The following is a 24,760-nucleotide window of genomic DNA, read 5'->3' on the forward strand; positions in this document are numbered from 1 at the left end:
CTGCGTCGGGGCACGGGGCTTCTGGGGACCAAAGTCTTGAAAAGGGCCCGGGAAGTTGGACAGGGAAAGCCCTTGGAGGTGGTCTGGTTACCAGGGTGAGCTAGGAGCCAGAGTCATCACACCACGGGCATTAGGGCCAGCATGGGCACCTAGAAGCCTGCAAACAGTGCCAGCCTCCAGGCACTGAGGCGGCCTTTAATCTTGCACTCACTCTCTAGGAAATGATGGGGCAGTATTCTGTGTTGAGAGAGGAAAAACACCACCTTCCAAAAGCATGACAGGCAGAAAGCAGAGAAGGGCCAGGACTGGCTAAGGGCGGGGAACTGGGCCTCTGGGGTGGACACACTCTTGGTCACATTGTGAGGGTAGCTTAGTTGGCCAGTCCCACCACTGCAGTGACCACAGTTGTGTTGGGCTCACACCAGTGAACCGAGGCTCTGGATTCTGAGAGTCTGAGGATTCCGTGAAGATCTCAGACTTGGGCTCAGAGCAAGGATGCGTGAAATTGTCCATATTCAGATTGGCCAGTGTGGCAACCAGATCGGAGCCAAGGTAAGTAACGTCTGGTTACTAATCCTAGCTTTGCCACAGTCCATAGAGGCAGACAACCAAGAAAATACCCTAAGTTAGCAGGGAAGACAATGAGTCGAGCAGATTTCATGTACTTGCTAAGTATCAGACAATGCCTTTGGGCTTTAAAAAAATTCTTAAAAAAAAATTTCACACGGGAAAAGACGGAAACAATCTTTAAAGAGCTGCAAGACACATGAAGGGCTCACAGTGTTCATTTAGTTAATGTTAATTGCATCCAGAGACACCTAGGTACAACACATGCCAACCATTACATGATATAATACGCTGATCATCTTTTTCTTTGCCCACTCTGTTGCCCAGGCTGGAGTAGAGTGGCAGAATCATGGCTCACCACAGCCTCAACCTCCTGGGCTCAAGCTATTCTCCTGCCTCAGCCTCCTGAGTAGCTGAGATTATAGGCATGCACCACTATGCCTGGCTAATTTTTTAATTTTTTTTGAGAGACAGGCATCTCACTTTGCTGCCCAGGCTGGTCTTGAACTCATGGGCTCAAGTGATCCTCCCGCCTCCGACTTCCAAAGTGGTGGGGTGACAGGTGTAAGCCACCGCGTGTGGCACTTTTATCATCTTTTATTTTTTTGAGATGGAGTTTTGCTCTTGTTGCCCAGGCTGGAATGCAATGGCGTGATCTCGGCTCACTGCAACCTCCACCTCCTGGGTTCAAGTGATTCTCCTGCCTCAGCCTCCCCAGTAGCTGGGATTACAGGCGTGCACCACCATGTCTGGCTAATATTGTATTTTTAGTAGAGATGGGGTTTCATCATGTTGGGCAGGCTGGTCTCGAACTCCTGACCTCAGGTGATGTGCCCGCCTTAGCCTCCCGAAGTGCTGGGATTATAGGTGTGAGCCACTGTACCTGGCCTACTTTTATCATCTTAACAATGAACTTCTCATATCTGGAAACAGTAATTTGTCTCAAAACAGCTTTTTGAAGTTTTTTGAGAAACTTTCTATACCTTGTCACTATGGTGTCTTTTCCCTCCCCTCTCATGTTTATTATAACCCTTAAAAAAATCAATTACTGTTTTATTACTATGCAATTGAAAATGTAAGAGATAGACCTAAAATAAAGTTTTTGTGTACAGTAACATCATTAATTAAAATACACTGCCTGGAATATAAATGAGTTTTTCTCTCCCTTGCCCCCCTGCTTAAAATTTTCTACCAAGTATGTAACTTACTTGGCCAACCCCAAGAACACAGATGCCCGAGCCCAGGATCTCCAATCTTGATTTTAAGATGGCCAACAGCACTGAGAAAATTTACCGTGTTCTCTTTGCTATTGTGAAGTTACTTTTACTAATATGAGATGCATTAAAAGTAAGGTTTTAAAACACCTACATGCATCATCCATCAATGACACTTGGGTTGTTTCTGCCTTTTGGCTATTGTGAGTAATGCTGCTAGGGAACAACTAAGGCTGTTAAATGCAGGTGTTTTAAATCCGGGGCAAAGAAGTCACCATTCCTCCATGCCTCAGGGGTAAGACATTCATAACTAACACACAGAGAAGTGGGAGGCAGGAGCCCTGCTGCTCTGAAGCTGGAAGATAACACAGAAAGGGGCACTTGAGAGACTGTTGGGTTCAGATAGGGTCTTAGCTCTCACTCTAGAATTGTATTGTCTAGCGTTGAGAGTCCTGGCTGACTCATCATTTAGAGCCATAAGAACTTTAAGACACATTTAATTTGGGGTATCTTAGAACTTGAATTTATTTATTCTTCCACTCCCTGAACAGTGCTGGCAGTTTACCACGAACTAGTGCCTTGTTATTAAGACCATGGCCAGAGCAGCGCTGTCATTTACAAGATACGGTTGGAGTTTTAAACATACCCTTGGGGATTTTAATATATGTGAATACATTTTCTTTCTTTTTTTTTTTTTTTGAGATGGAGTCTCGCTCTGTCGCCCGGGCTGGAGTGCAGTGGCCGGATCTCAGCTCACTGCAAGCTCCGCCTCCCAGGTTCACGCCATTCTCCTGCCTCAGCCTCCCGAGTAGCTGGGACTACAGGCACCTGCCACCTCGCCCGGCTAGTTTTTTGTATTTTCAGTAGAGACGGGGTTTCACCGTGTTAGCCAGGATGGTCTCGATCTCCTGACCTTGTGATCCGCCCGTCTCGGCCTCCCAAAGTGCTGGGATTACAGGCTTGAGCCACCACGCCCGGCCGTGAATACATTTTCATTGCATTTGAATATGTGCTTTTCAGGGTGATCAGAAGGAGTCTTCCCAGTAACTGTTTCCATATTAAGAGTTTGGCACGTATCTATATTAATACGTACTGTGTATGTATTGGAAGTGCTGTATGTTTCAAATAGTTACTAGAGGACAACAATGCGTAATTTTGAGTTATGTGTACACCTGATCATCAAAAATGCACATTACTGGCCGGGCGCAGTGGCTCATGCCTGTAATCCTAGCACTTTGGGAGGCCGAGGCAGGTGGATCACCTGAGGTCAGGAGTTTGAGACCAGCCTGGCCAACATGGCAAAACCCCGTCTCTACTAAAAACGCAAAAATTAGCTAGGCATGGTGGTAGATGCCTGTAATCCCAGCTACTTGAGAGGCTGAGGCAGGAGAGTTGCTTGAACCCAGGAGGTGGAAGTTGCAGTGAGCCAAGATTGTGCCACTGCACTCCAGCCTAGGTGACAAGAGTGAAACTCGTCTCAAAAAAAAAAAAAAAAAAAAAAAGGCCAGGCGTGGTGGCTCACGCCTGTAATCCCAGTACTTTGGAAGGCCAAGGTGGGCGGACCACGAGGTCAAGAGATAGAGACCATCCTGGCCAACATGGTGAAACCCCGTGTCTACTAAAAATACAAAAATTAGCTGGGCATGGTGGCGCATGCCTGTAGTCCCAGCTACTCAGGAGGCTGAGGCAGAAGAATTGCTTGAACCCAGGAGGTGGAGGTTGCAGTGAGCCAGGATCATGCCACTGTATTCCAGCCTGGTAACAGAGCAAGACTCTGTCTAAAAAAAAAAAAAAAAAAAAGTGCTAATTACTTAAAATCATGCACACAGGTCCAAGTTATGGGTTGCTTGGAAAAGTTCATGAAAATAAATCCCCAAAGTGAAATGAGATATTATTGTGAAATCAGATAAGAATTCAGTTTATTTTCCTGTAATGGAATCTATACTTTACTAGCTTGGAGCATTATAAGGAGAAATTAGAGCTATATTGACATTAAAATCTAAACAACAGCTTTAATATATATAATGGCCTGAATTTAATAGGAGGAAAATCCGATTTAGTATTCGGTGTTTGACATTTTATTTAAGGAGTTCAGGTGGGGAGAAAATGCAGTCTTCGTATTACTTCATATTGCTTAGTAGAGGCAAAAAGTGAATGATGCCATGGTTATGAAAAGGTCCAAAAAGAATGTCTTGGGGAGGGTCAGGCAACCCCAGGGAAACAGGCCTGGGGGTGCTAACTTTCTCTCTGGTTAACACAGCCTTTTTCTGGGTCCGTTTACTCTGACCTTCCTCCTGCTTTCAGTTCTGGGAGATGATTGGTGAGGAGCACGGGATCGACTTGGCTGGGAGCGACCGCGGGGCCTCTGCCTTGCAGCTGGAGAGAATCAGCGTGTACTACAATGAAGCCTACGGTAGGACTGGCAGGGCTCTGGGAGCAGTGGTCCCGCAACTGGGAACATAAGCAGAGGAAGGGCAGAGGCTCAGGAGATGGAAATGTCAAAGCAGTGATGTCTAGGTTCAGGGAGGCAACAGGCAGGGCAGCAGCAGGATCCCCGAGTGGTGGGTCCCCAACCCTTGGTCAAGAGGCAGGACTGGGGTAGGAGCTGCTGAATGGGGCACACACCTTAACACAAGCAGGTCAAGTACTCACTTCCCTTTGTGGCTTCACAAATGAAACCAGAATCATTTCCAATGCGAAGAAAGAGAATCTCTGTCACTGGCAATACCACAGAGCAGACGATGGAAATTGTTTCTTGGGTATTCTATAGATTTGTGGTATTGTTGTTGGGGTAAAAAATATGTTACTCAAATCTCAACCTACCAAGGGCCCCTTTCTAGAATATCCATGAAGTTTTTGGACCAGTATCACAAAGTTCTATTTTGATAAAACATTAACTTTTAGAAAAACAAGTAGGCTGACTTTTTCCTATTTTTCTACACAGGTAGGAAATACGTGCCCCGAGCAGTCTTGGTGGACCTAGAACCTGGGACGATGGACAGCATTCGATCTAGCAAATTAGGAGCCCTCTTTCAACCTGACAGTTTTGTTCATGGTAGGTTTTTCCAGAAGGTTCCACCAGGAGCAGGGGGGATGCCTTACTGGTGCCCTTCTCGTTTCACTTTTCTTCCCCTGCTGGTTACTCTTTTTGGTCACAGGTAACTCTGGAGCTGGCAACAACTGGGCCAAAGGCCATTACACGGAGGGAGCCGAGCTGATTGAGAACGTGCTGGAGGTAGTGAGGCGCGAGAGTGAGAGCTGTGACTGCCTGCAGGGCTTCCAGATCGTCCACTCCCTGGGCGGGGGCACAGGCTCTGGGATGGGCACTCTGCTCATGAACAAGATGAGAGAGGAGTACCCGGACCGGATCATGAATTCCTTCAGTGTCATGCCTTCTCCCAAGGTGTCGGACACGGTGGTGGAGCCCTACAATGCAGTTCTGTCCATCCACCAGCTGATTGAGAATGCAGATGCCTGTTTCTGCATTGACAATGAGGCCCTCTATGACATCTGCTTCCGTACCCTGAAGCTGACGACACCCACCTACGGGGATCTCAACCACCTGGTGTCCTTGACTATGAGCGGCATAACCACCTCCCTCCGGTTCCCGGGTCAGCTCAACGCAGACCTGCGCAAGCTGGCAGTGAACATGGTCCCCTTCCCCCGCCTGCACTTCTTTATACCTGGCTTTGCCCCACTCACAGCCCAGGGCAGCCAGCAGTATCGAGCCCTCTCCGTGGCTGAGCTTACCCAGCAGATGTTTGACGCCCGCAATACCATGGCTGCCTGTGACCCCCGCCGTGGCCGCTACCTCACAGTGGCCTGCATATTCCGGGGCAAGATGTCCACCAAGGAAGTGGACCAGCAACTGCTCTCCGTGCAGACCAGAAACAGCAGCTGTTTTGTGGAGTGGATTCCCAACAATGTCAAGGTGGCCGTCTGCGACATCCCGCCCCGGGGGCTGAGTATGGCTGCCACCTTCATTGGCAACAACACGGCCATCCAAGAGATCTTTAACAGGGTCTCTGAGCATTTCTCAGCCATGTTCAAGAGGAAAGCTTTTGTGCACTGGTACACCAGCGAAGGGATGGACATAAGTGAATTTGGGGAAGCTGAAAGTAACATACATGATTTGGTATCCGAGTACCAACAATTTCAAGATGCCAAAGCTGTTCTAGAGGAAGATGAAGAGGTCATGGAGGAGGCAGAAATGGAGCCAGAAGATAAGGGACATTAACAGTGAGAGAAGCTGTGCCGTGGAGTTGCTTACAGAACAGTTTCTCGTTAGATGAGTGTTTCTCCTGCAGCACTCCAAAACCTATTCTGCACTGCAGCACAGTGAATGATACGCACTCATCGTTAGCTTCGACACAGGGACTGCGGGAGACAGGTGGGGAACAGCTGACAGGCATTAGGGTCTTTGCTGACATTTACTAACCTTGAAGAGTTTGACATTCAATGCATACTTATTAACTTAAAAAAATAGCAAATTTATTGTAAAGTGCTCCCTTTGTTTCAAAGTGTTCACTGAGTATTTTATTACATGCCCTGTGCCAGGCATGCAGACTACACGTGTGGATTTGCAGGAAGCCACTGGAGTTGGTGTTAACATTTTTAAACTTTAGCAGCACTGATAAGCACCCTGGAATCCTCACTTGGTATCCGAGGGTTACTAAGACTCTTCGCTTAGGTTCTTTCCTTTGAGCAAACACTGCCTGCCATCCTGCCTTCCTGTGCCTGCCAGCCTCCAGAAGAGCCAGGTGCCTGACTAGTACATGGGGAGCTACAGAGCCAAGGTCAACGTGAGTCAACATCCACTAGAAATATCCATGTTGTGTAGACCTGTGCGCACACATGCTAACTGGAAAAGAGGAAAAAAGAAAAGGCACAGTCCTCTCCACAAAAACACCTGGTCCAAACATGAAAAACAAAAAGACAAGCAAAACTACAGAACTGCAGTCCTCTGATCTTTATTTCTGAAGAGCTAGCCTTTAACATATACGTTTATATAGTTTAAATTTCTTACTACTGTTAGATCCCAGTAATTCATTAATAATCATCCTTGGTTTTCCTTTTAAAGGCGCTTTTGAAATGCTCTTTTCACTTTCATTCAGCCATCACCCTCCAAAATGCTCTGCAGCCTCTCTGCTCTGAGAAACGGGACACCATCCGCTCGGCAACCATTCAAATGCAGGAATTAAGCAGCAATGGCTGCAGTGTCCTTCTCAGTTACAGAGGACATCGTCTCATTAGGGAACTTTTACAGTTCAAATTAATTTGCAGAAGTTGCCATAAATGTTTGCATAATGACACAGCTTTAACCACTACATGATTTTAATCTGCTCACATTACAACAGGACCAAATACACAAGAGCGTAATCAAATCATCCATAACTTCTTAATTACAGTTTACCTATTTCTGACATGCAGCACTGCCATCTCTTCCAGCACCATCAGGGTTTTAATGGCCCTCTAGAATTACCACTGAGATACACTATTTGATCCATGGATAACTGGTAATGGGAAAATGCTCCGACCCTCAATGCAGTAAATATTTACTTGCAGGCAACTGGGTTCTCATCTCTTGATTTGCTTTTGTAATCGGCAATAGTAAAATAGCAGGTGGATGGATGACAGTTGCTCATTCTGAGAAACTTCACTCTTTTCACGTATGCATCATGAGGAAATACTAAATACATACCAAGAGAAAAATACCTTGCCATCGGATCATCAACAAGTCTTCTATTTACAAACTTCAAAAAACACAATGCAACAATCATGTTTTAAATGCTTTCTACTTGTGGTTCAAGAAGTACTAGATTTAGTAAGAAACTCCACCTATATACTTAGTTTGAAGTTAGTAACTTCCTGAGATGCTAAAGACTTACAGCCTGCGATTATAAAGGATTTACACATGCTTCCTCTGGTGCTTTACTTCTAAAATCTAAAAAGGCAATGAAATAGGTGTAAGGAGAGAGGGATTTAAACCTTTTTAAAAACTTTTGCTGACTTATATTACTGTAAAGATTTGTTTGCTCAATAGTAATCATTAAAGTACAAAATAATTCAATTTTAAATGGCAAAATTGCTTTATTTCAGACTAAATAAATTCCTTTTCTTGAAGCCTAACCACCCAGACTGAGTAGTTAAAAATATTTAGAAATGCATCTCACCATCCTACTCTTTCGTATGGTAGAAATAGATTTAAAAACACAAAACACAAACTAGAAACCTAAGAAATCTGTCCCTTTTGATTCGGAAGAGCTTATTCCTTTAGCAGTATGGTTGCTACGGCGACCTTGGTCTCTCAGAGACCGAGGTCTCTGAGCACAATCACCGAATTTTAGAGCTTATCCAATTCCTTCACTTTGCTCACAAGGACTACGTGAACTAAGAGATTAACTGACAACCTCAAACATCATCCAACTAGTTAGTGGGATACTCATGAAGTTGGTCTGACTGGGATCACCTCATCATTGGGCACAGTCATCCTGCCAGTGACCCAGCACCGCTGGAGAAAGGAAGTTTATTCCATTATACTATTGGTTCAGGATATTTACTAATCACAGAGAAAAGAGCCTCTAAGAATCTCTGCTGGACAGTAAACTTGTCTTTTACTCAGTTACTTCACTCCTTTCCATATCACAAACCCTGTCCCTAAGTCTCACCTCTCTACCCATCCGCCTCCTTAATAATATACCATCTATATACCAATAATCTACCAATATACTACCAATCTACTATACCATCTATATACCAATAATACCCCATCTGCCTCCTTAATAAATGATTTATCTCTAATTACCGGACTGGAAATAATTTAGCCCCTTTGCCTATTAGTTACTTTATTTGTCCCGTGTCAAAAAGGCCTGACAGCCTTTTGATTCATTTATTCCTGTTCTCTATAATGGGGGATGCTTCCTAGTACCTTAATCTTGGGGACCACAGCACTGAACTGAGGTGCCCTAACTTGCAAGCAGGAGGATGACAGCTCTGAGGCGAAGGACTCCAAGGGCTCCTAACCCGCTGTTGTCCAGAGGCACCCTCTCACTCAATCGGCTCTGCCTCCCTGCTCGCGCTGTGCTGAGAATTCAGTAAAACGTACAGGTCAAGTGTTGGGACAATAAGTCATTCCCAGAAGCCGAGAACAAAGACATTCTATTCGGCTTAGCCTCGGCATTGCTGACAGTGGCCCTGATAAATTATTGTGAGCTTAAGTACCATGTGAAAACTGGTCCTAGAACGGCGTTTCAAAATTTCCAGTTCAAATTTATTTCTCCATTCTCCAAAAACAGTTAAAATCAGGCAATTAACTTTTCAGTGGTGTTTTACTTGTCCAAGCGCTTCCAAGTTTCAAAGAAAGATAATGACATAACTTGCAACAATTTTTCATCCCTAAATAATGAATGAATGAATCACTATGGAAATATCAAGAAACTGATGTTGTGGTCACCGTGTCTCAGACATGTAGTCGAAACTCCTAGGTTTTAATTTCAGTTTGGCTATCAACTCAATGAGCAAGTTATTAAATAGCTTTGTCTCATTTCCTAAGAAAAATGCTACCAGAATATATTCATTTATAAAACAATGTGAAAAACATTTTGTGCTTAAATTCTGTAATTGTTCTTATCTATAGGTTTTAAGTGCACAATACAAAACGAGTACAATTTAGTATTTCTTCTTCTAATCAGTGCTTTTAGTATTTAATAATTATTTCCATTTAGGTTACTGATGACCATGTCATTATTCTGACATGGCAGCAATTCAGACATAAGGGACTACAAAGCCTCAATGACAGCAGATAATTTTGATCACCAATTAATGTCATGAAACAACTATTTTGAGACATTTTCAAAATCCTTTCTGAATCCCTTTGGTCACTAAATATTAAATCTGGCTTCCCCTGCTTTTAAGAAACCCTGGTTCACGTGGCCATAATCATGCAGCTGTGCAGAGTTCCTTTAAAGATGATGAAAAAGTCTGACAAACCAAAAATCAAGAGTAACAGTGAACCATACTTCAATTTATTGACATTGTCAATTTATGAACAAGACAGGATTTTTTTTTCCCCCATGAAATGAGATCCTTTTCAATCTGCCATAACATGTGCCCACACATCTTCACCTTGGAAATGTAGCATTTCAAGCTTTAGTCAGGGTCTAGGAGGAAAAAGAAAATGCAACAGTTGCTGGCTAGTTCTCGGTTTTCTTAAAAACTCAACATGAATATAAGAAATAACTTCCTTATAGTGAACTGTATAACCATGGCTATCATTCACACTGCCTTGGCTCAGATGTAAAAAAAGCGCTGGTTGAAGTACACAGGCTTAGTCAAGCAGGCATTTCTCTGCTGAGTAAAAGTAAACACTCTCCCAGCAATAAAGAAACTACTTTGCCTTTAAAAGACACTAATATCTCCTTGTGCTAATGAGGTAGGGTCAGTAACCCCGAAGGGCATTAACAGAGAGGAGATAAAGCTTTAAGGGGATCGACACTACTTCCTGACCCCCAGGACTTTGCAAAATCTCAGCCTTAGATGCAGTCTGGTGGCTCTGAGCCGAGTGAGGCTAAATGATTTTCTGTTAGCTTACTGTTAAAATAAAACAACCCAAACATAAAACCAGGTCTCATTACTCAGAATTATGAGATTAGACAGAGAGCCCCTAGAAAAAGGGCTAAATTCAAAACACTGCATCTCCAGACTTGTAATAAAATATTTACTAATTCAAAATGAAAATGAAAAGTTAGGGGAGACAGTTTCAATAAGTAAAATTGCTCATAACCACAAGCTGCCAAAGGATTAATATTTATCACATTTCTGTGCTATTATGGGTCTGAAGCTTTTTAAAAGCAAAACTAGAAAAATTAAACCTGAAAAACATCTCTGCTAATTTGCCTTGCCTACTTTTGAAATAACAATGTCAAGAAAGTACTTTTGAGATCAAACCACTTTTATAATTTGGAACACAGGAGTCTACACTTATCAACTGTACAGAACTTTTTATTTCATGTGAATATAACTTTACATCACCAACATCTTTGAAAAAGTAAAATGAACCAAACCCTCTGAAAACATAATAAATTAGCAAAACAGTATTCACTGCAGGTTCTTGCATATTTTATTGCTTGATGCAACAGCAGGACCCTTGCCTGTACTTGCAGTTATTATGTTCGGGAAGTAGTGGTTTGTGAGACTATTAGTAGATGTGGGGGAAATAAAAATGTAAAGAACTGTAGTTTTTTATGCTCTTGAACTGTTATGTAACTCCAATAGCAATTATAAAAGTGGGGAGTTCATCCTCCAAGTTATTTGATTTGTGCAGACAAATGAAACAGGTTTAACTAAAAGAAGATGGCTCTCTACCTAAGCATTGCTAAATGAATTGAAAATCAATGTGCCAATTACTTCTGCTTGTCGGGCCCAAAAAGACTTTCTTTTTATTTATTAGGCCACGGGACTTCTACAACCTGCATGCTTTAAATTATATTATCCCAATAACTTCCAAATACACTGACTAAAAAATGAATAGAACCCAAAATTAAAATTATTTTGATTTTTACGGTGCTCCAAAAACTTAAGATGCAACTGCTCTTCTAAATAAATCACTAACTTACAGATTATTCCTTCTTTACTTTCACAATTTTTACGCTGCTGCCAGCAGTCTTCTCGGCATTTGCTTTGAATTCTGTCTTCAGTGCATCTCTGACTGCTTTTGCACAGATCTGGGAGTATCGGATGTAGCTGGGAGAAAATGAGAAAAAGCATATAGTTAATTATCAATATTCCAGCCAGACCAGCTGTTACTGTGCTTTTGCTTTTCTTCCTGTACTTTTTATTTTGGTTTGGTAGTACCTTATTACAGAACTGGATTTAAAAATATGACTAATGCCAAAAATAATCTATACAAAGAAAAAGAACACTAGAAAAATATGTACCAAAGTATTAATTGGTGTTTGGACAGATGATCTTTGATTTTTCTTCTTTGTACTGTGTTTTCTCTTTAGTGTATAGTAACTCAAAATATAAGACGCATAAATGTTTTTAAAAATCCCACAGCACAGAAAAAAAAAAATAACCTGAAATGTTTAGAGACTATAACAAGAATGCATCATCAATTCTCTCCTCAATTTCTCTCCTTAAAACTTTAATTATATTACTCTTGGAAAATGAGGTATACATAATTAAGAGAAAACTATTTTGAATTATAACAATTCTTTCTAAATTATTTAAACTCTTTTCTGAGAATACTAAATTCTGTCTCACAAGTCTGCCACTGAAAATACCTCCTAATCAAGATTTCTAAATTACACTGAAAAGTGCTTAGAGAACATTATCAATTCTAGCAAAATTGTAAAACCTGCTTCCTGTTTGGTAGATAGACTCCCATCAACGTTGTAGTTTCCAAAAGATGTCAGCTCACCTTTCCCACTTCTGAAAAACAGGAAGTGGGGAGGGGTGCTATTTTCTCATGTTTTAGAATTTATTTTGGGGACTCTGAGGTATGAGTTCCAATGCCTGCTTCCATTCTTACTAACTGGTGACCTTCAGGCTGTTCAACCTTTTCAGCATGTTTATTCACCTGAAAAAACAATAGAATAAAAGGGTAATACCTGTCCTGCTGATAGCTGGGAGGAGGAAAAACAAGTGCGAAAAGGTATGGATCACAGGGTAGGTTGCCTAATAAAGGGTATCTACTACCTTCCATCCTTCCAATTCTACAAGACTTCGCTTGCTTGACCTCAGCAAGTTGGGAAGCTCCGTTGTAGTCACATGTACCCACAAAATGGAAAGTGCTACACTATCTAGTCAACTAACAAGGTGTGTCACCTGGAGCAAGGTACTTCTGCTCACTCAGGTGCACGGGTAAAAAAAATTAGATGTGACACCTAGACCAATGGTTTGCGGTTCCACTATTGAGACACCATGTCCTCAAGTGGGTTCCATATTTGAGCTTTCCAGCAACCACCTCTCACCTTTGTGCGGAGCTCTGAATAGTTTACCAGTGGCTTTTACCCCTTTTACACGGAAACCTGAGATCAACAGGACTTAATAGTTTTAAAAAAATATGTGTAAAGTTGTAAAAGGCTCCATCTCGATGCTGGATTAAAGGTCAAAGCGGCTAACAGCTGTCACATGGAGAGAAATCTCCTGTTTACTGAGGTGAATGTGACTGTACTACTTTCATCACCTGGCTCCAGCACCATTCTAGAAGAAAAAGGTTTTTTGAGTTAAGAGCTGGCCTCTCTCTCTCGAAACCTCCCATTCACAAAGGTGTCCACGGGCACTCTGCGGGTGCTGGGCCGCACCTGCGGGAAGCGAGGCAGTACACAGACGCACTCCCACGGGAGGCCGAGGCCGCGCCTGCCTGAGCGCTTTGCCCACAGCGACGCCATCTTGGCGGCGACGCCCGAGGTTCGGCCCAACCCCGGTCACGCGTGCGGCCACTGCTCCGTGTCCTGCATGACCTCTGGGCACCGGGATGCGCGCGGGCCGGGCTCGCGGAGCCCTTCCCTCTGGAGGCCTGGGCCTACCTGAGTCCAGCCTGTCGCCAGTAGGCCACCATGCTGTAGCCAAGATGGAGCGCGTCGGGCCGAATCGCTAAGACGCCGACAATGTCGGCTCAGCCGGGCGGTTCAGCCGCAGGAAGAGCAGACCACAGAAGCGGAAGGGGCGGGGCGTGCGGACCTGCCAATCGCCGCCTCCTGCCCGGCCCCGCCCCTGCGCCCGGCCCCTGCTGCCCTGCCGCGGAAGCCCCCCGGCGCCGGGAGCCAATGGGAGCGCGCGGTCTGGACTGCGGGTGCCAATCCCCGGGCGGGTCGGCCGGCCGCGCCCCACTATTGGTTCCAAGAGCGCCCGGGGAGTGTGTCCCCCGAGCTTCCGTATTACCCCGGCGGGGGCGACTGGGGCAAGAAGGCAAGAAGGCCGGGGCAGCTCCGCTTGCTGAGGGCCACGGAGTCGCGTACTTTCGGGAAGCGAGGACGCGAGGCGGCGCGGGCACGGCAGCCCCGAGGGCCTGGCTTTGCACCCGCTTCAGGGAAACGGCGCCGGCTCTTTTATATCTGTGGGCAGACAAGCGTGTCCTGAGAGCTGAGATTTAGAAAGGCTCTTAGGGCACCCCCTTTCTCGGAGTGACACTAAACCCTGGAAACCCAGTGGAGGACTGGCGTTTTCTGTAGTTCTAGGACCTGCTTCCGATGTGCGACAAGAGGGAGGGTAAGGCAACAGTTGCCACTGTTGCCCGTAATGGATGGGAAGAAAAATGTGAGGAAAACCCACTGCAGGCACAGGGGAGCTGCCACGCGGCCGGGAAAATGCTCATCTCAGTGTCTGTGATGGAAACTCTAACCCAACGCAGTGAAGGCTCACAGTCTAGGAATTAAAGTGTTTCTGTCATAAAGAAAAGAAGCCTTTGCCCTTCACCATTAATTACTAAAAAGAAATTATAATCAGGAAAAACATCACTTAAAAGAAAGTTTTTATTAACAAAAGTTTTTCTTAATCCACATATCAACGTTAGTATTAAATAGTCCAAGGGTTTCATTTATGAACACTTATTCCAGTTTAGTTCTCTTAAATTCATTTGCTTGTTGTGCATTTATGTTTAAAAAGGTAACTGCACTGGAAAATGAAAATTTATAGAGTTTTATCATTAGGTCAGAGTTTAAAAAAAATCAAAGGATAAGGATTTAAAAATCTCTATCATTAGGGCATTACACCTTTTTCAGAACAAGGATAATTTGCAGAAATTATACAAAGCAGATTTTCATCAAGTATTAATTATTTAGCGATACTTTATTTAGCTGAAATGTTATTTCACTTGTAAAAACTATCTCTGGTTACAAAAAAATAATCAGAAACCTTATTAAATTTAACCTGCTTTTACAAATGTCCTAAGAAGTCTTAAGCTAAACAATGTTTAAGTAGGAAAACGATAATTTAAAAATAGTTTGTTATACTATTTCTGTGGTTTATGTACATATATTAACTGGTCTCTTTGATAGGAAACATGACTAGAAGTTTATCACACTAAGCACTGTAAAATAAAGGCAAGAGCTAATCATCTTCTAACAAAAATACTCTATGCAACAATTGCAAATGTCAAAGCTATTATTTAGTGGTTAATTGCCTGCTACAATATATAAAACAAAGTACATTTACTAGATTGTTTTTCAGTTTGCAGCTGCCCTCCTGACATCCCAAATAAGGAATTCCCATAAGTAAAACCTGCAGTGCAATTCACGTAGTGGTTAGTTTCAGGCCAAGCCTCCCCCTACCATTATCCTTGTTCTTCCCCACCACCCCCAAATCCTGCAGTGGCACCATATTATTAAAAACACTAAGTACCTGGGGTTTATGCCTCAGAGCAAGACATCATTTGAGTGAGTTCAAATGATGTACGGCTCCTTCATGTAAAAAAGATGTTTTGTGGTCACAATTACTTCAAAAAGTAATTATATTCAAATAACCTGACATATCATGCCTTAGCAATTACAAAACCATGATTTTGACACATGGCAATTTTTAAGTTAGGCAAATGTGAAATGCTAAAAGATGTGAACAGCTGTTCTTCTGTTTAAGTTAGAGCGCTGCAAAACTCAGGTAATTATTTTTTTCGGTTAACATAACCAGCCCACGACACAGCATACTAAATCACAAAGTACAAATCCAAGGAAGTTAATATCTTTACTAAGTCACAAAACTTTGGCAAATCAATACAGTACTCTTTTATAATGAAACCATACTTTTGTTGGAGTCATGTTACTTCAGTGATAATTTTTCACTCCAAAAATATTTAAGTACCAAATCAAAACACTGTTTTTAATGGTGGTTTATAGCAGAGTAAGGTATTTTACACAAAATATATTTTAAAACTACACAATTTTTCCTTTTAAGTGAGCTCCCTTGTGCAAGCTGTTGAAGTGTACAGCAGCAGGGCAATGGGCGTCTATAGGAGGTGGCTCTGCTCTGTTCTGGGGTTGGTCCAAAGTCAGGTGGAGTTCCAATGTATGAAAAGCTTGAAAATTCTACCTTAAAGAGATTGAATATCAATACCAGTTTCCAAGGAGTTCTTGTTCAGTTTTCACAGAAATACTGGAACCCTCAAAATCAGATAGTAATTTCAAACAACATTAATTTCAGATGATCCCTTTTATTTAGAGGCCCTGCATCTGTTTAGATCAAGTCACATAGCCTTACACCTACTTATAAAAAAACAAAAAACAAAAAAAAACCCCAAAATATAGTTGTATTTTTTAAATAACAAATAAATATATAGTCAGCTTGGAGAGACCTGGAGTACCCGATGTTGTCTACCAACTGTCAGGATCACTTCTCTGCAAACGCTGCTGCTGCCATTGGAGTCCTTATGGTTCCTCTTGCTGAGGCTGTCAGTTCTTCAATCTCAGCATTTAATTTATGTATTACCCATTCCATTGCTTCTCGGCCCTTAAACAAAAATCCAATATATTTATTGTTACTGAGTGAGAGCAAAGGCATATATCGAACTAATGACACACCAGGAAGTAACAAGGAGTATGACAAGTTTAACTCAATCTCAGGATGACAGATCGTTTTTGTCCTGGCTTTTTCTTTTCTAATGTTATTTAGCAAACATCAAATGCCTTGAGCAACTGGCTTGATCCATAAACTGACTTTTATTTTGTATGCAAAAGATGTTCTCAAATGAATCTACAATGATAGAATGTCTTATTTGTTTCATGATTATAGTGGTCCCCTTTTTAGGGGGACAAGAAGGTCAAATCCCCTTTCTTTATATTGTAAACCAAAATCCTGTACAAGGGATGTGGTCCTCAACTCCCTCCTCAACCCTTCTCTCCTAGTGTTCTATGCAGTTCCTTGAAAAACAGAAAGAGCATTCCCCACTTCCTGTCCCAGGGCCTTTGCACACGCAGCTCCTCCACCGAGAACACTTTTCTTGGCATACCGCTCGCAATCCACCTGCCCCCATTTGGCGCTCATCAGAAACATCAGTTACTGAACACTCATTAAGCACTCTCGTACCTTTCTGTACCTTTTGTTTCCTAATGAAATGCTGTGTGATTAATTTCACCTGCCTTTTAGTTCCACGAGGGCAGGGACCACATTTGTTTTGCTCCCTGCTGTATCCCCCATCTAGCCTAGCACTCTGTATGGCACAGAGAAGGCATCCATGAGTATCTCCTGATAACTACATTAACCATGTGTTATGCAACAGTGCATTAGGCATCTTTCTCTAAACTTACTGTTTTAGATCATGCATTCTCAATAAGCAAAAATTGGTTCTTGGGGGGGATGGAAAAAATTTCCCTCTTTTATGCATAAAGTCCGCACATATGTATATGTTACATAACTTAATGGAGGTGGCAATTAGAGAAAATATGTCTCAAACGAGTTGGGGGGAGACAATAGTGAAAAAGGTTGAGAAACAGTGCTTTAAATGACACACAGCTACACATCACTGAGTACTTCCTGAGTGCGGGACCCCAGGCTCCACACTTTCCATATGTTATCTCATTTCCTCCATGCAAACCCTGTAAAATGGGTAATCTCCACTTCAAAAACAGGAAACTGAGGCACAGAAAGTTTAACTTAATTGCCTGAGGTTAAGAGCCTAAAAGTTAGAGCTTGGATGTGAACCCAGAGCCTTGGTAAGTAACTGTCCAACGTGCTGCAGTTTCCTATGGTAGAACTGGCAAGGGTTGGCTTACAAGGACACATGTGCAGTCAGCACCCCATTCCATTCCCACGAAACGAACCAGGGATAATAACCAAGAAGCAGCCTCACTTACTTTACTAGCGTTTGAGGATATCGTACTTGCCATCAATCCTTCAAGGTAACTGCTGAGGCTAACGCCTTTCACGGTGATTATGGCTTCTTGAGTCAAAACAGTTCTGTAACAAAACATATTCACAGATTCAGATGATCCAGCTTTCATTTTCAAACAACTTGATAAAAAAAACTTAAACACCCTTTACAATACATTTGTTAAAATATTTTTTACTCACTTGTCTGGATCCTGAGGATGTGGTTTGTATATAAGTCTCTCATCTACTGAAACCATGTTTGTAAATGAAATCTACAGAATGAAAAAAAAAAAAAAAAGGTCAAATCATTTTGGAACTGAAGATTCAAAATGCTGCCAAAATCAACACACAAGCCAAAATCTTACTAAACATATAAAACAACAAACAAACCGCTGCTATTATTGCATAAACTATTCACTGTCTGCTTTTTATTTAAAAAGTTGAGGAAATAAAGTATAATAATGATAATACACATAATCCCAAACTCATTTTATTGAGTGCCATCCCCTTAGAGATAGGCAGGATCATGAGAGCAGGAAGGGTAAGGAAGCAACACCCAGGGCCAAGTCAGGCCAGCACATAAGCAGGGATTCTCTGAACCACACCATGAACATGCACTCACTTCTATGGCAACTAGGAGAGAGACAAAGAACTCAGCCAGACAGTTAGAAATGAAACAAAAGGAAGCCAAGACTTACATTAGTAGACTTAAGTTCCATTGTTTTCTCTACAGGATCAACTACAGAATGTTCTTGCACATATGTTTTCGTTCTTGCTGCACCAATAAGCTAAGTAAAACATTCAGAATTAGGAATCAGAGGAGGAAGAATTTTTTACCAAGTGTGCCAATATTTTATGTGAAGGAAAAAATGTGCTAAAATATTTTGAACCAAAAATCTGCTTCCTAAAAACGAGAGAAAACAAAGGTCAGAAAGGAGGCCTACTCACATATCATGGATGAGAGGAGACTGCCAGACACAAAAACTTTTCCCAGGGGCAATTAGAAACCAGCCCACTGAGAATGTCTGCAATGTGAGGCACCACGCTGAATCTGCCGCAGTGTGACAGTGGAGCGCTGAGGCTGAAATATGGAAATCAGGTTTGGGGCAACGTGGCAGCTAGAAAAAGGAGAACTCAAAGGCATCTGTCAGTATCGTCCTAGAACAGCCCAAGGGAGGGGGCACCTCAGCTTCATTCTTCAGACAGAAAAACAGCTTTCTCACGATGGAGGATCACACATCAGTGTCCACTGTCACTCCCTGTGCTATGACCCTAAGCCCACCCCCAACTCTGCTCATTTCTGTGTCTGCACTATGGTTTGCATAAAGGAGGCAGTAAGTATATTCCTATTGAAAACGTGTACTTTAGTTTTCTTGGTGAACCTCCTCTCCATAAAGAGACCCTCTAAAGAAACCTGGATCCACTTATTATACCAGTTTTCTCACATTATGGTAAACTGGCATTCTAGTTTCTTCCTGGTAAAATCTGCTCACTAAAGCCTGTTCATTCTTAAGGGAATAGAATTTTCTAAACGTACAGGAAGGAATTCCAGACCTTGGAACAAATGTGGCAATAACAAGTCCGAGAACATACTCCTTAATGTAGAAAACCCACCACTGACCACAGAACTGTCACCTAACAATTATGACCAGATCATTACTGCCAAACCTTAGTATTGGTCTCAAGTTGCTGGCAAAAGCAGAAAAAGCAGAATATAACTCCTTTCAGATTACACAGCATTAGCTGGCTTCCTTAAGAAAATTTTATTGGGTGCCTTCATGAAGACTGTAATAATATTTCCAATTCATTATACACTCATAATTCAAGTTTATTATAATACAACTTGAACGGATGCAAAAAAATGACACTCAGAGTCGGCTCCCACAACCTATTTGAAAGTATAATGCGGTTTAGAAAACTTCTCAACAGCAGTCACATTTCTCCAGGAATAAAGACACACTTACAGACTTCACAATGGAAGGCAGTCCCCACTCTGTGCTGAGAAGTCTGTGGCTGTGCAACTTTCCAGAGGGATCTATATGTCTGTCCAACACATCAACTCCAACCACACTTGGGTTCATAGGGTTTGGGTATTTCTGCATTGCAGCTGTTGTAACAGTTTCCCATGGGTGGCTGCCGATGTGAACCAAAAAACAAAACAAAACAAAACAAAACAAAACAAAACAATCAAACATTTAAAAATATGCATATGAGTTAAACAAATTTTATAATCTATCAAATCATTCATTCCAATGTAAGTTTAATGAGTTTATCTAGGAAAAATGACCTTCTGAAACACTGATGATTATGGGAAACTGATCTACATTTTTAACAGGCTTCAGTATTTTTCCACAATACAAGCTATGTAATAAAACTCCTATCTATAAAGATCAAAGCAGCCTACAAAGCATTATGGTATAGTTTCTCAAACCATCTTTCCTACCTATCATTATCCACTTTCACATGTAAATTGTTTCTAGGAAGAACCAGTGATTTAGGAAAATGTATTTAAAAATTATGTTCTGAAACAAATAGCCAAAAGTATGATTATGCCATTTATTATTTTTTCTGACCCCAATTCTGTCAGTTTATAAGGAAGTAAAAAAAGTAAAAGAATGTATGAGCACTATAAATTCTTACAGGGATCACAAAAAGATCCAAAGCATTGATTTCCTTATTGAACTTTCCCTTCATTTTAATGTAATAAATAACAGTGGCTTCTCCAGTCAATCTTTATCTATTGTTTTTCTCAAAGGAGTGATTCTGATTTCTGTTTTGAAAAGGTCACTCAATGTAACAAAATGTCCTTAAGGCACACTCCTAATATACTATTTTCTAATATTCTCTTTTAATATAATAAGCGTTTGCTTCTCACCTAGTATTGAAGTGGTAATAGTATCACATCACTTGATAACTTGCAGGATCTTTATTTTCTTGAAAAGGCACATGTGCTTGGGTGATTCAAAATGTGATGCACCTTTGTTCACGTCATAACTTCTGTGAATAAGACACTTGTACAAAAAATGTCATTTTCTCCTGCCTCAGCCTCCAGAGTAGCTGGGACCACAGGCGCCCACCGCCACGCCTGGCTAAAAAAATATCATTTTCAAAAGGACCCCTTATTAAGTACAATCAGTATTAAAGGTGATTTAGTCCACCTGCAGTCTGATTCTAATGCCTTCTGCACTACTTATCTGTGCGCTCATCTTCATTTAAAGGAAAAAGACAAGATTTGGGGATGATGTTTCAAGCTGCAATGACTGATAAGCCACACAGCATTACTTTCTATTTTTCTAAAAGTGAAACAAGTAGACATTATTCCAACTTTTTAGAGAACTCAGATTGACAACTATATCTTGTCAACAAAAGGAAAATCTCAACTCCATTGATTTCCCAGAACCCTGGATAACCAGTGACATCATTTTTAATGTTTTCATTATAATATTCTTTTCTCTACAATATTGTACCAATGAACCTCATTCTGTCTTTAGTCTCCAGCCTTATCCAGCAATCAATGCAGGTATATAAGCAGAGTTGCTTCATCAATCTGAAGAGTCCCCACAAATAGAAGCATATAGGCCAAGCACTCTGATTCTTACCAAGGCAACTCTCTAAAATGAAAATCAGATGAACCCTCCCCAGGTCTCCATTCAGTCATATACCATGGTTAACTGGCTTCTATGCCCTTATCTCTTCCTCCAACCCTCTCTAAAAAATTAATAATCGCATGACTTCAGGGTGGTTATACATTATTTGTAATTTAGTCCATCTCTCCTTTCTGAACCAACTTGAAACCACTGATGTTGACTTAGCTTGGCTTAAGATTGCTTTATGAACCATAACCAGTTCAAACATTACAAACAATACTTACTATGATTAGGAATGTTCCAGCAATTAATCTGAGCTGTATTAACATAATTACGTGGGAAAGATCTCACAATGGAAGACATTCAAAGACCACACCAAAGTACAATCAGGACCTGGCTATGGCTCACTGACCTGTCCAACTTCTTCACCTTTGAAACGAGGTGAGGACATTATTAACTCCACTGGGGCAGCATCGATGTCTTGATTTACTTATTCAAATGTAATCAATCCAAAGAACAGTGCCTGACACATACTGGGCATCTCTCTATGTTGAAGGAATCAATGAATGACTTCACCTGGATACCAACTACAGGCCTCAGAAGAAAAGTGTTGGAAAATCAAAGACAAGATGTAGAATGATGGCTGGGCGTGGTGGCTCACGCCTGTAATCCCAGCACTCTGGGAGCCAAGGTGGGCAGATCACGAGGTCAGGAGATCGAGACCATCCTGACTAACACAGTGAAACCCCGTCTCTACTAAAAATGCAAAAAATTAGCCGGGCGTGGTGGCAGGAGCTTGTAGTCCCAGCTACTTGGGAGGCTGAGGCAGGAGAATGGCATGAACCCCGGAGGCGGAGCCTGCAGTGAGCCGAGATCGCACTACTGCACTCCAGCCTGGGCGACGGAGCGAGACTCCGTCTCAAAAAAAAAAAAAAAAAAAAGATGTAGAATGATGACTTAGATATTGTTAGAAAGTAACATCCTAAAGATCAGAAACAACACTCAGATTTGTGAGGGGAGATGATGACTTCAATTTCAGATAGGTTGAGTTTGAAGGGCCTGTGGGACAGGAGGGTAGCGATGCCTAACAGGCACCTGAAAATGAAAAGCAAAGCTCAAGAGAGGCTGGAGCTCAAAGTACAGACCTGGGTGCCATAAATGTATACCTATCATTTGGGACTTTGACCAAACAGCTCAGATTATGTGGGGAGAAAGCACCAATCAGGGCTGCTTCTCCCAGGACAAAAAAAAAGGCTTTGACAAAAAGAAAAAAAAAAAAAAGAAATTAATATCACAGGTGAAATCCAACATAGGAAGGCCAACAGAATCTTACTGAACATTTACACTGCATGGGAAAAGACAAGGAAGTACTGAAGACAAAGGCAGAAAGAGTGTACAGGGAAGGATGAGCCAGGAAGAAAAGTTAGGGAAGATATGGGAGAAGAAAGTTCTAGGGATGCTCAGTGCCAAGAACTTCTGAAGCAAGCAAACCTAGACGAGAACTGAAATTAAACATCCTCAGAGCTGAAATGGACTAGTGATGAATGTGACCAGGTTAATGAACATCTCAATGACTACAAATTTCGGGTCTTTTTCCTCCCAGAAAGACTGTAAACAGTAGGGAGAAAAGAAAGCTTCCTTCTGATTCCAATATTCGATACTTTGCAGGATACAGCAGGCCCTAGGATGTGTCCCACTAAGTACAAATGCTGACAACGTTTTAAAAGTTGCCTTCAGAGGCTGGGCACAGTGGCCCACACCTGTAACACCAGCACTTTGGGAGGCCGAGGCGGGTGGATCACTTGAGGTCAGGAGTTCGAGACCAACCTGACGAACATGGTGAAACTCCACCTCTACTAAAAATACAAAAATTAGCCGGGCGTGGTGGTGGGCGCCTGTAACCCCAGCTACTTGGGAGGCCAAGGCAGGAGAATCGTTTGAACACTGGAGACGGAGGTTGCAGTGAGCCAAGATCAGGCCACTGCACTCCAGCCTGGGCAACAGAGCGAGACTCTGCCTCAAAAAAGAAATAAAAAGTAACAGTTGCCTTCAGAGACACTTTTAAAAACATAAATGGCTTTGTAGTATATTTATTTACAAGGCTATACTAATTAAAACAGTGTGGCAACGACATTAAGATCAGCGGAACAGAGCAGGTAACTCGGGGAAAAAAAGGATTTCGCTGCTTAAATTTGTGGCTGTTTTGTAAACGGAATCAGGGACCTGGAAGAGAATTTAATTCTCCACATCCAACTGGTTCAAGGCCTATTTTCGTTAGTAAACATTTCACATTATCCAAAAAGATGTTCCTGAAGGTGGCCTCAAAGGGATCTAACATGGGTGGTCCCTGACGACCGTCCTTTTCCATCTCTCAGATGAAAATGGGTAACCCAGGGTCACACGCTTATTGCAGCCAGAGCTAGACCTTGAATTCCAAATCCACGGCTCTGCTGCGTAGATGAACGAGTTGTGAAAAGGTTTCACATCCTGGTGGCCAGAGTTCACCCGAAATTCACATTCGGAGGTAGAAACTCCACCCAAAAGGCGGCCAGTGAAAGTCCACTCTGGAGAAAACCAACACCTCGCTTTTGGGATCCTCGGGTCCACGTCCCAAAGGGGTTTCGCAGGGCGGGATGTGGCAACCCTGAGTGCTGTCAAGGGCCTCGTGCTCCGCGACGCCCCCAGGACCTCAGGAGGCCGCCGGCCCGAGGCTACCTCATGGTAGGGGACAGCCCGGAAGTGGCCCCCGTCACCCTCCGGTCGCAGGGCCGCCTGGGTCTGGAGGTCAGAGCCGTCCCCTCGGCTAGGGCGTCTCGGGGTCGTGACCTTGGCCTGCCCTCCCTGTCGCCGAGGCCCGCAGACTTCTGGGCTCGCTTCCCTTGCTAGGCCCGACGCCTAGAAGCCTTCTGCGGGCCGCCTCTGCCTGGCCTCGACTCCAGGACCAGCGTGCCCACCCTCCACGGAGCCGCCCCCGCTCCCCAAACTTACTCAAAGACATGCTCCGAAGTCCAGATCTTCATGGTGCCGGCACCCTGAGTGATGTCCGGGTAGCGCCAGGGGACAACGAGGCACAGAGGCTACACCGGCCCCTGCCCCGCCCCCAGCACCCCAGCCGGCGGCGCAGTGCGCAGGCGCTGTCGGGCCCGACGCGAGGGACGTCCCGACGCGCGGCCCTACGCCCTATCCCGGCCCGGGTTTTGCCCCAGCCTTGCGCGCAGCGCAAGGAAACCCCACCCCTTAGCGCCGGCGCCACGCCGCAGACGGCAGCTTCGGGGGCCGGCGCGGGCGCTGTGCTGCGCAGGCGCGGCGGGCGGGGCGGGAGCCTTGACCTCTGGGCAGAGTTGGGTCCGGTCCAGGAGGTGCCTGGGCGCCCGCCTGGCCTAACTTGTCCTTCTGGCCCAGCATATCCTCGCCTGGCATTTCGAGGCGTGTGGACGCATGCGGTCAGCCTGCTGACATGGATGTACCTTGTGGTGGTCACTTGTGCAAAATTTCCTGGTGCCCCATAGGAGAGTTCCTGCCACCTCCTGGGTCAGCCCCCGCTGTTGTCCCAAATCCACCAGCCAACCAGCCGACCAGCTGTGCCCG

The 24,760-nt window shown here is 43.3% G+C and overlaps 3 protein-coding genes across 4 annotated transcripts; 1 reads left to right on the forward strand and 2 right to left on the reverse strand.

Annotated features, from left to right (window-relative positions):
- The first annotated feature begins 277 nt into the window (after positions 1-277).
- Positions 278-7,858, forward strand: TUBB1 (tubulin beta 1 class VI). The gene is made up of 4 exons (XM_033186924.1): positions 278-552; positions 4,086-4,194; positions 4,726-4,836; positions 4,940-7,858. Exons 1-4 carry the CDS (start codon positions 496-498, stop codon positions 6,016-6,018), a joined length of 1,356 nt encoding a protein of 451 aa, XP_033042815.1. The 5' UTR covers positions 278-495; the 3' UTR covers positions 6,019-7,858.
- Positions 7,859-9,783: 1,925 nt separating this feature from the next.
- On the reverse strand, positions 9,784-13,472 carry ATP5F1E (ATP synthase F1 subunit epsilon). Its single transcript, XM_033186928.1, has 3 exons — positions 13,313-13,472; positions 11,396-11,522; positions 9,784-9,940 (listed from the first exon to the last, which is right to left on the reverse strand). The coding sequence occupies exons 1-2, from the start codon at positions 13,342-13,344 to the stop codon at positions 11,399-11,401; spliced, it is 156 nt and encodes a 51-aa protein (XP_033042819.1). The 5' UTR covers positions 13,345-13,472; the 3' UTR covers positions 9,784-9,940; positions 11,396-11,398.
- Positions 13,473-14,239: 767 nt separating this feature from the next.
- On the reverse strand, positions 14,240-24,366 carry PRELID3B (PRELI domain containing 3B). 2 transcript variants are annotated; one of them, XM_033186925.1, is made up of 6 exons: positions 24,161-24,366; positions 19,550-19,718; positions 18,284-18,373; positions 17,787-17,857; positions 17,570-17,672; positions 14,240-16,226 (listed from the first exon to the last, which is right to left on the reverse strand). In XM_033186925.1, the coding sequence occupies exons 1-6, from the start codon at positions 24,190-24,192 to the stop codon at positions 16,107-16,109; spliced, it is 585 nt and encodes a 194-aa protein (XP_033042816.1). In that variant the 5' UTR covers positions 24,193-24,366; the 3' UTR covers positions 14,240-16,106. The 2 variants fall into 2 exon arrangements, with proteins under 2 accessions (XP_033042816.1, XP_033042817.1); XM_033186926.1 differs by having other exon boundaries at positions 19,550-19,732; positions 24,161-24,278.
- Between the last annotated feature and the right edge of the window lie 394 nt (positions 24,367-24,760).

Source organism: Trachypithecus francoisi, unplaced genomic scaffold, assembly GCF_009764315.1.
Source record: "Trachypithecus francoisi isolate TF-2019V2 unplaced genomic scaffold, Tfra_2.0 Lachesis_group21, whole genome shotgun sequence".
Taxonomy (NCBI): domain Eukaryota; kingdom Metazoa; phylum Chordata; class Mammalia; order Primates; family Cercopithecidae; genus Trachypithecus; species Trachypithecus francoisi.

Excerpts from the sequence above, each read along its gene's own strand:
- TUBB1 (XM_033186924.1), top strand. The coding sequence starts at position 496 with ATGCGTGAAATTGTCCATATTCAGATTGGCCAGTGTGGCAACCAGATC. Across the intron at positions 553-4,085 it reads GCAACCAGATCGGAGCCAAG|TTCTGGGAGATGATTGGTGA; the intron begins GTAAGTAACGTC and ends TCCTGCTTTCAG. Across the intron at positions 4,195-4,725 it reads GTACTACAATGAAGCCTACG|GTAGGAAATACGTGCCCCGA; the intron begins GTAGGACTGGCA and ends TTTTCTACACAG.
- ATP5F1E (XM_033186928.1), bottom strand. The coding sequence starts at position 13,344 with ATGGTGGCCTACTGGCGACAGGCTGGACTCAG. Across the intron at positions 11,523-13,312 it reads TGGCGACAGGCTGGACTCAG|CTACATCCGATACTCCCAGA; the intron begins GTAGGCCCAGGC and ends ATTTTCTCCCAG.
- PRELID3B (XM_033186925.1), bottom strand. The coding sequence starts at position 24,192 with ATGAAGATCTGGACTTCGGAGCATGTCTTTGA. Across the intron at positions 17,673-17,786 it reads CATCCTCAGGATCCAGACAA|AACTGTTTTGACTCAAGAAG; the intron begins GTGAGTAAAAAA and ends GTTTTGTTACAG. Across the intron at positions 16,227-17,569 it reads TATCCTCAAACGCTAGTAAA|GGCCGAGAAGCAATGGAATG; the intron begins GTAAGTGAGGCT and ends TTTTTGTTTAAG.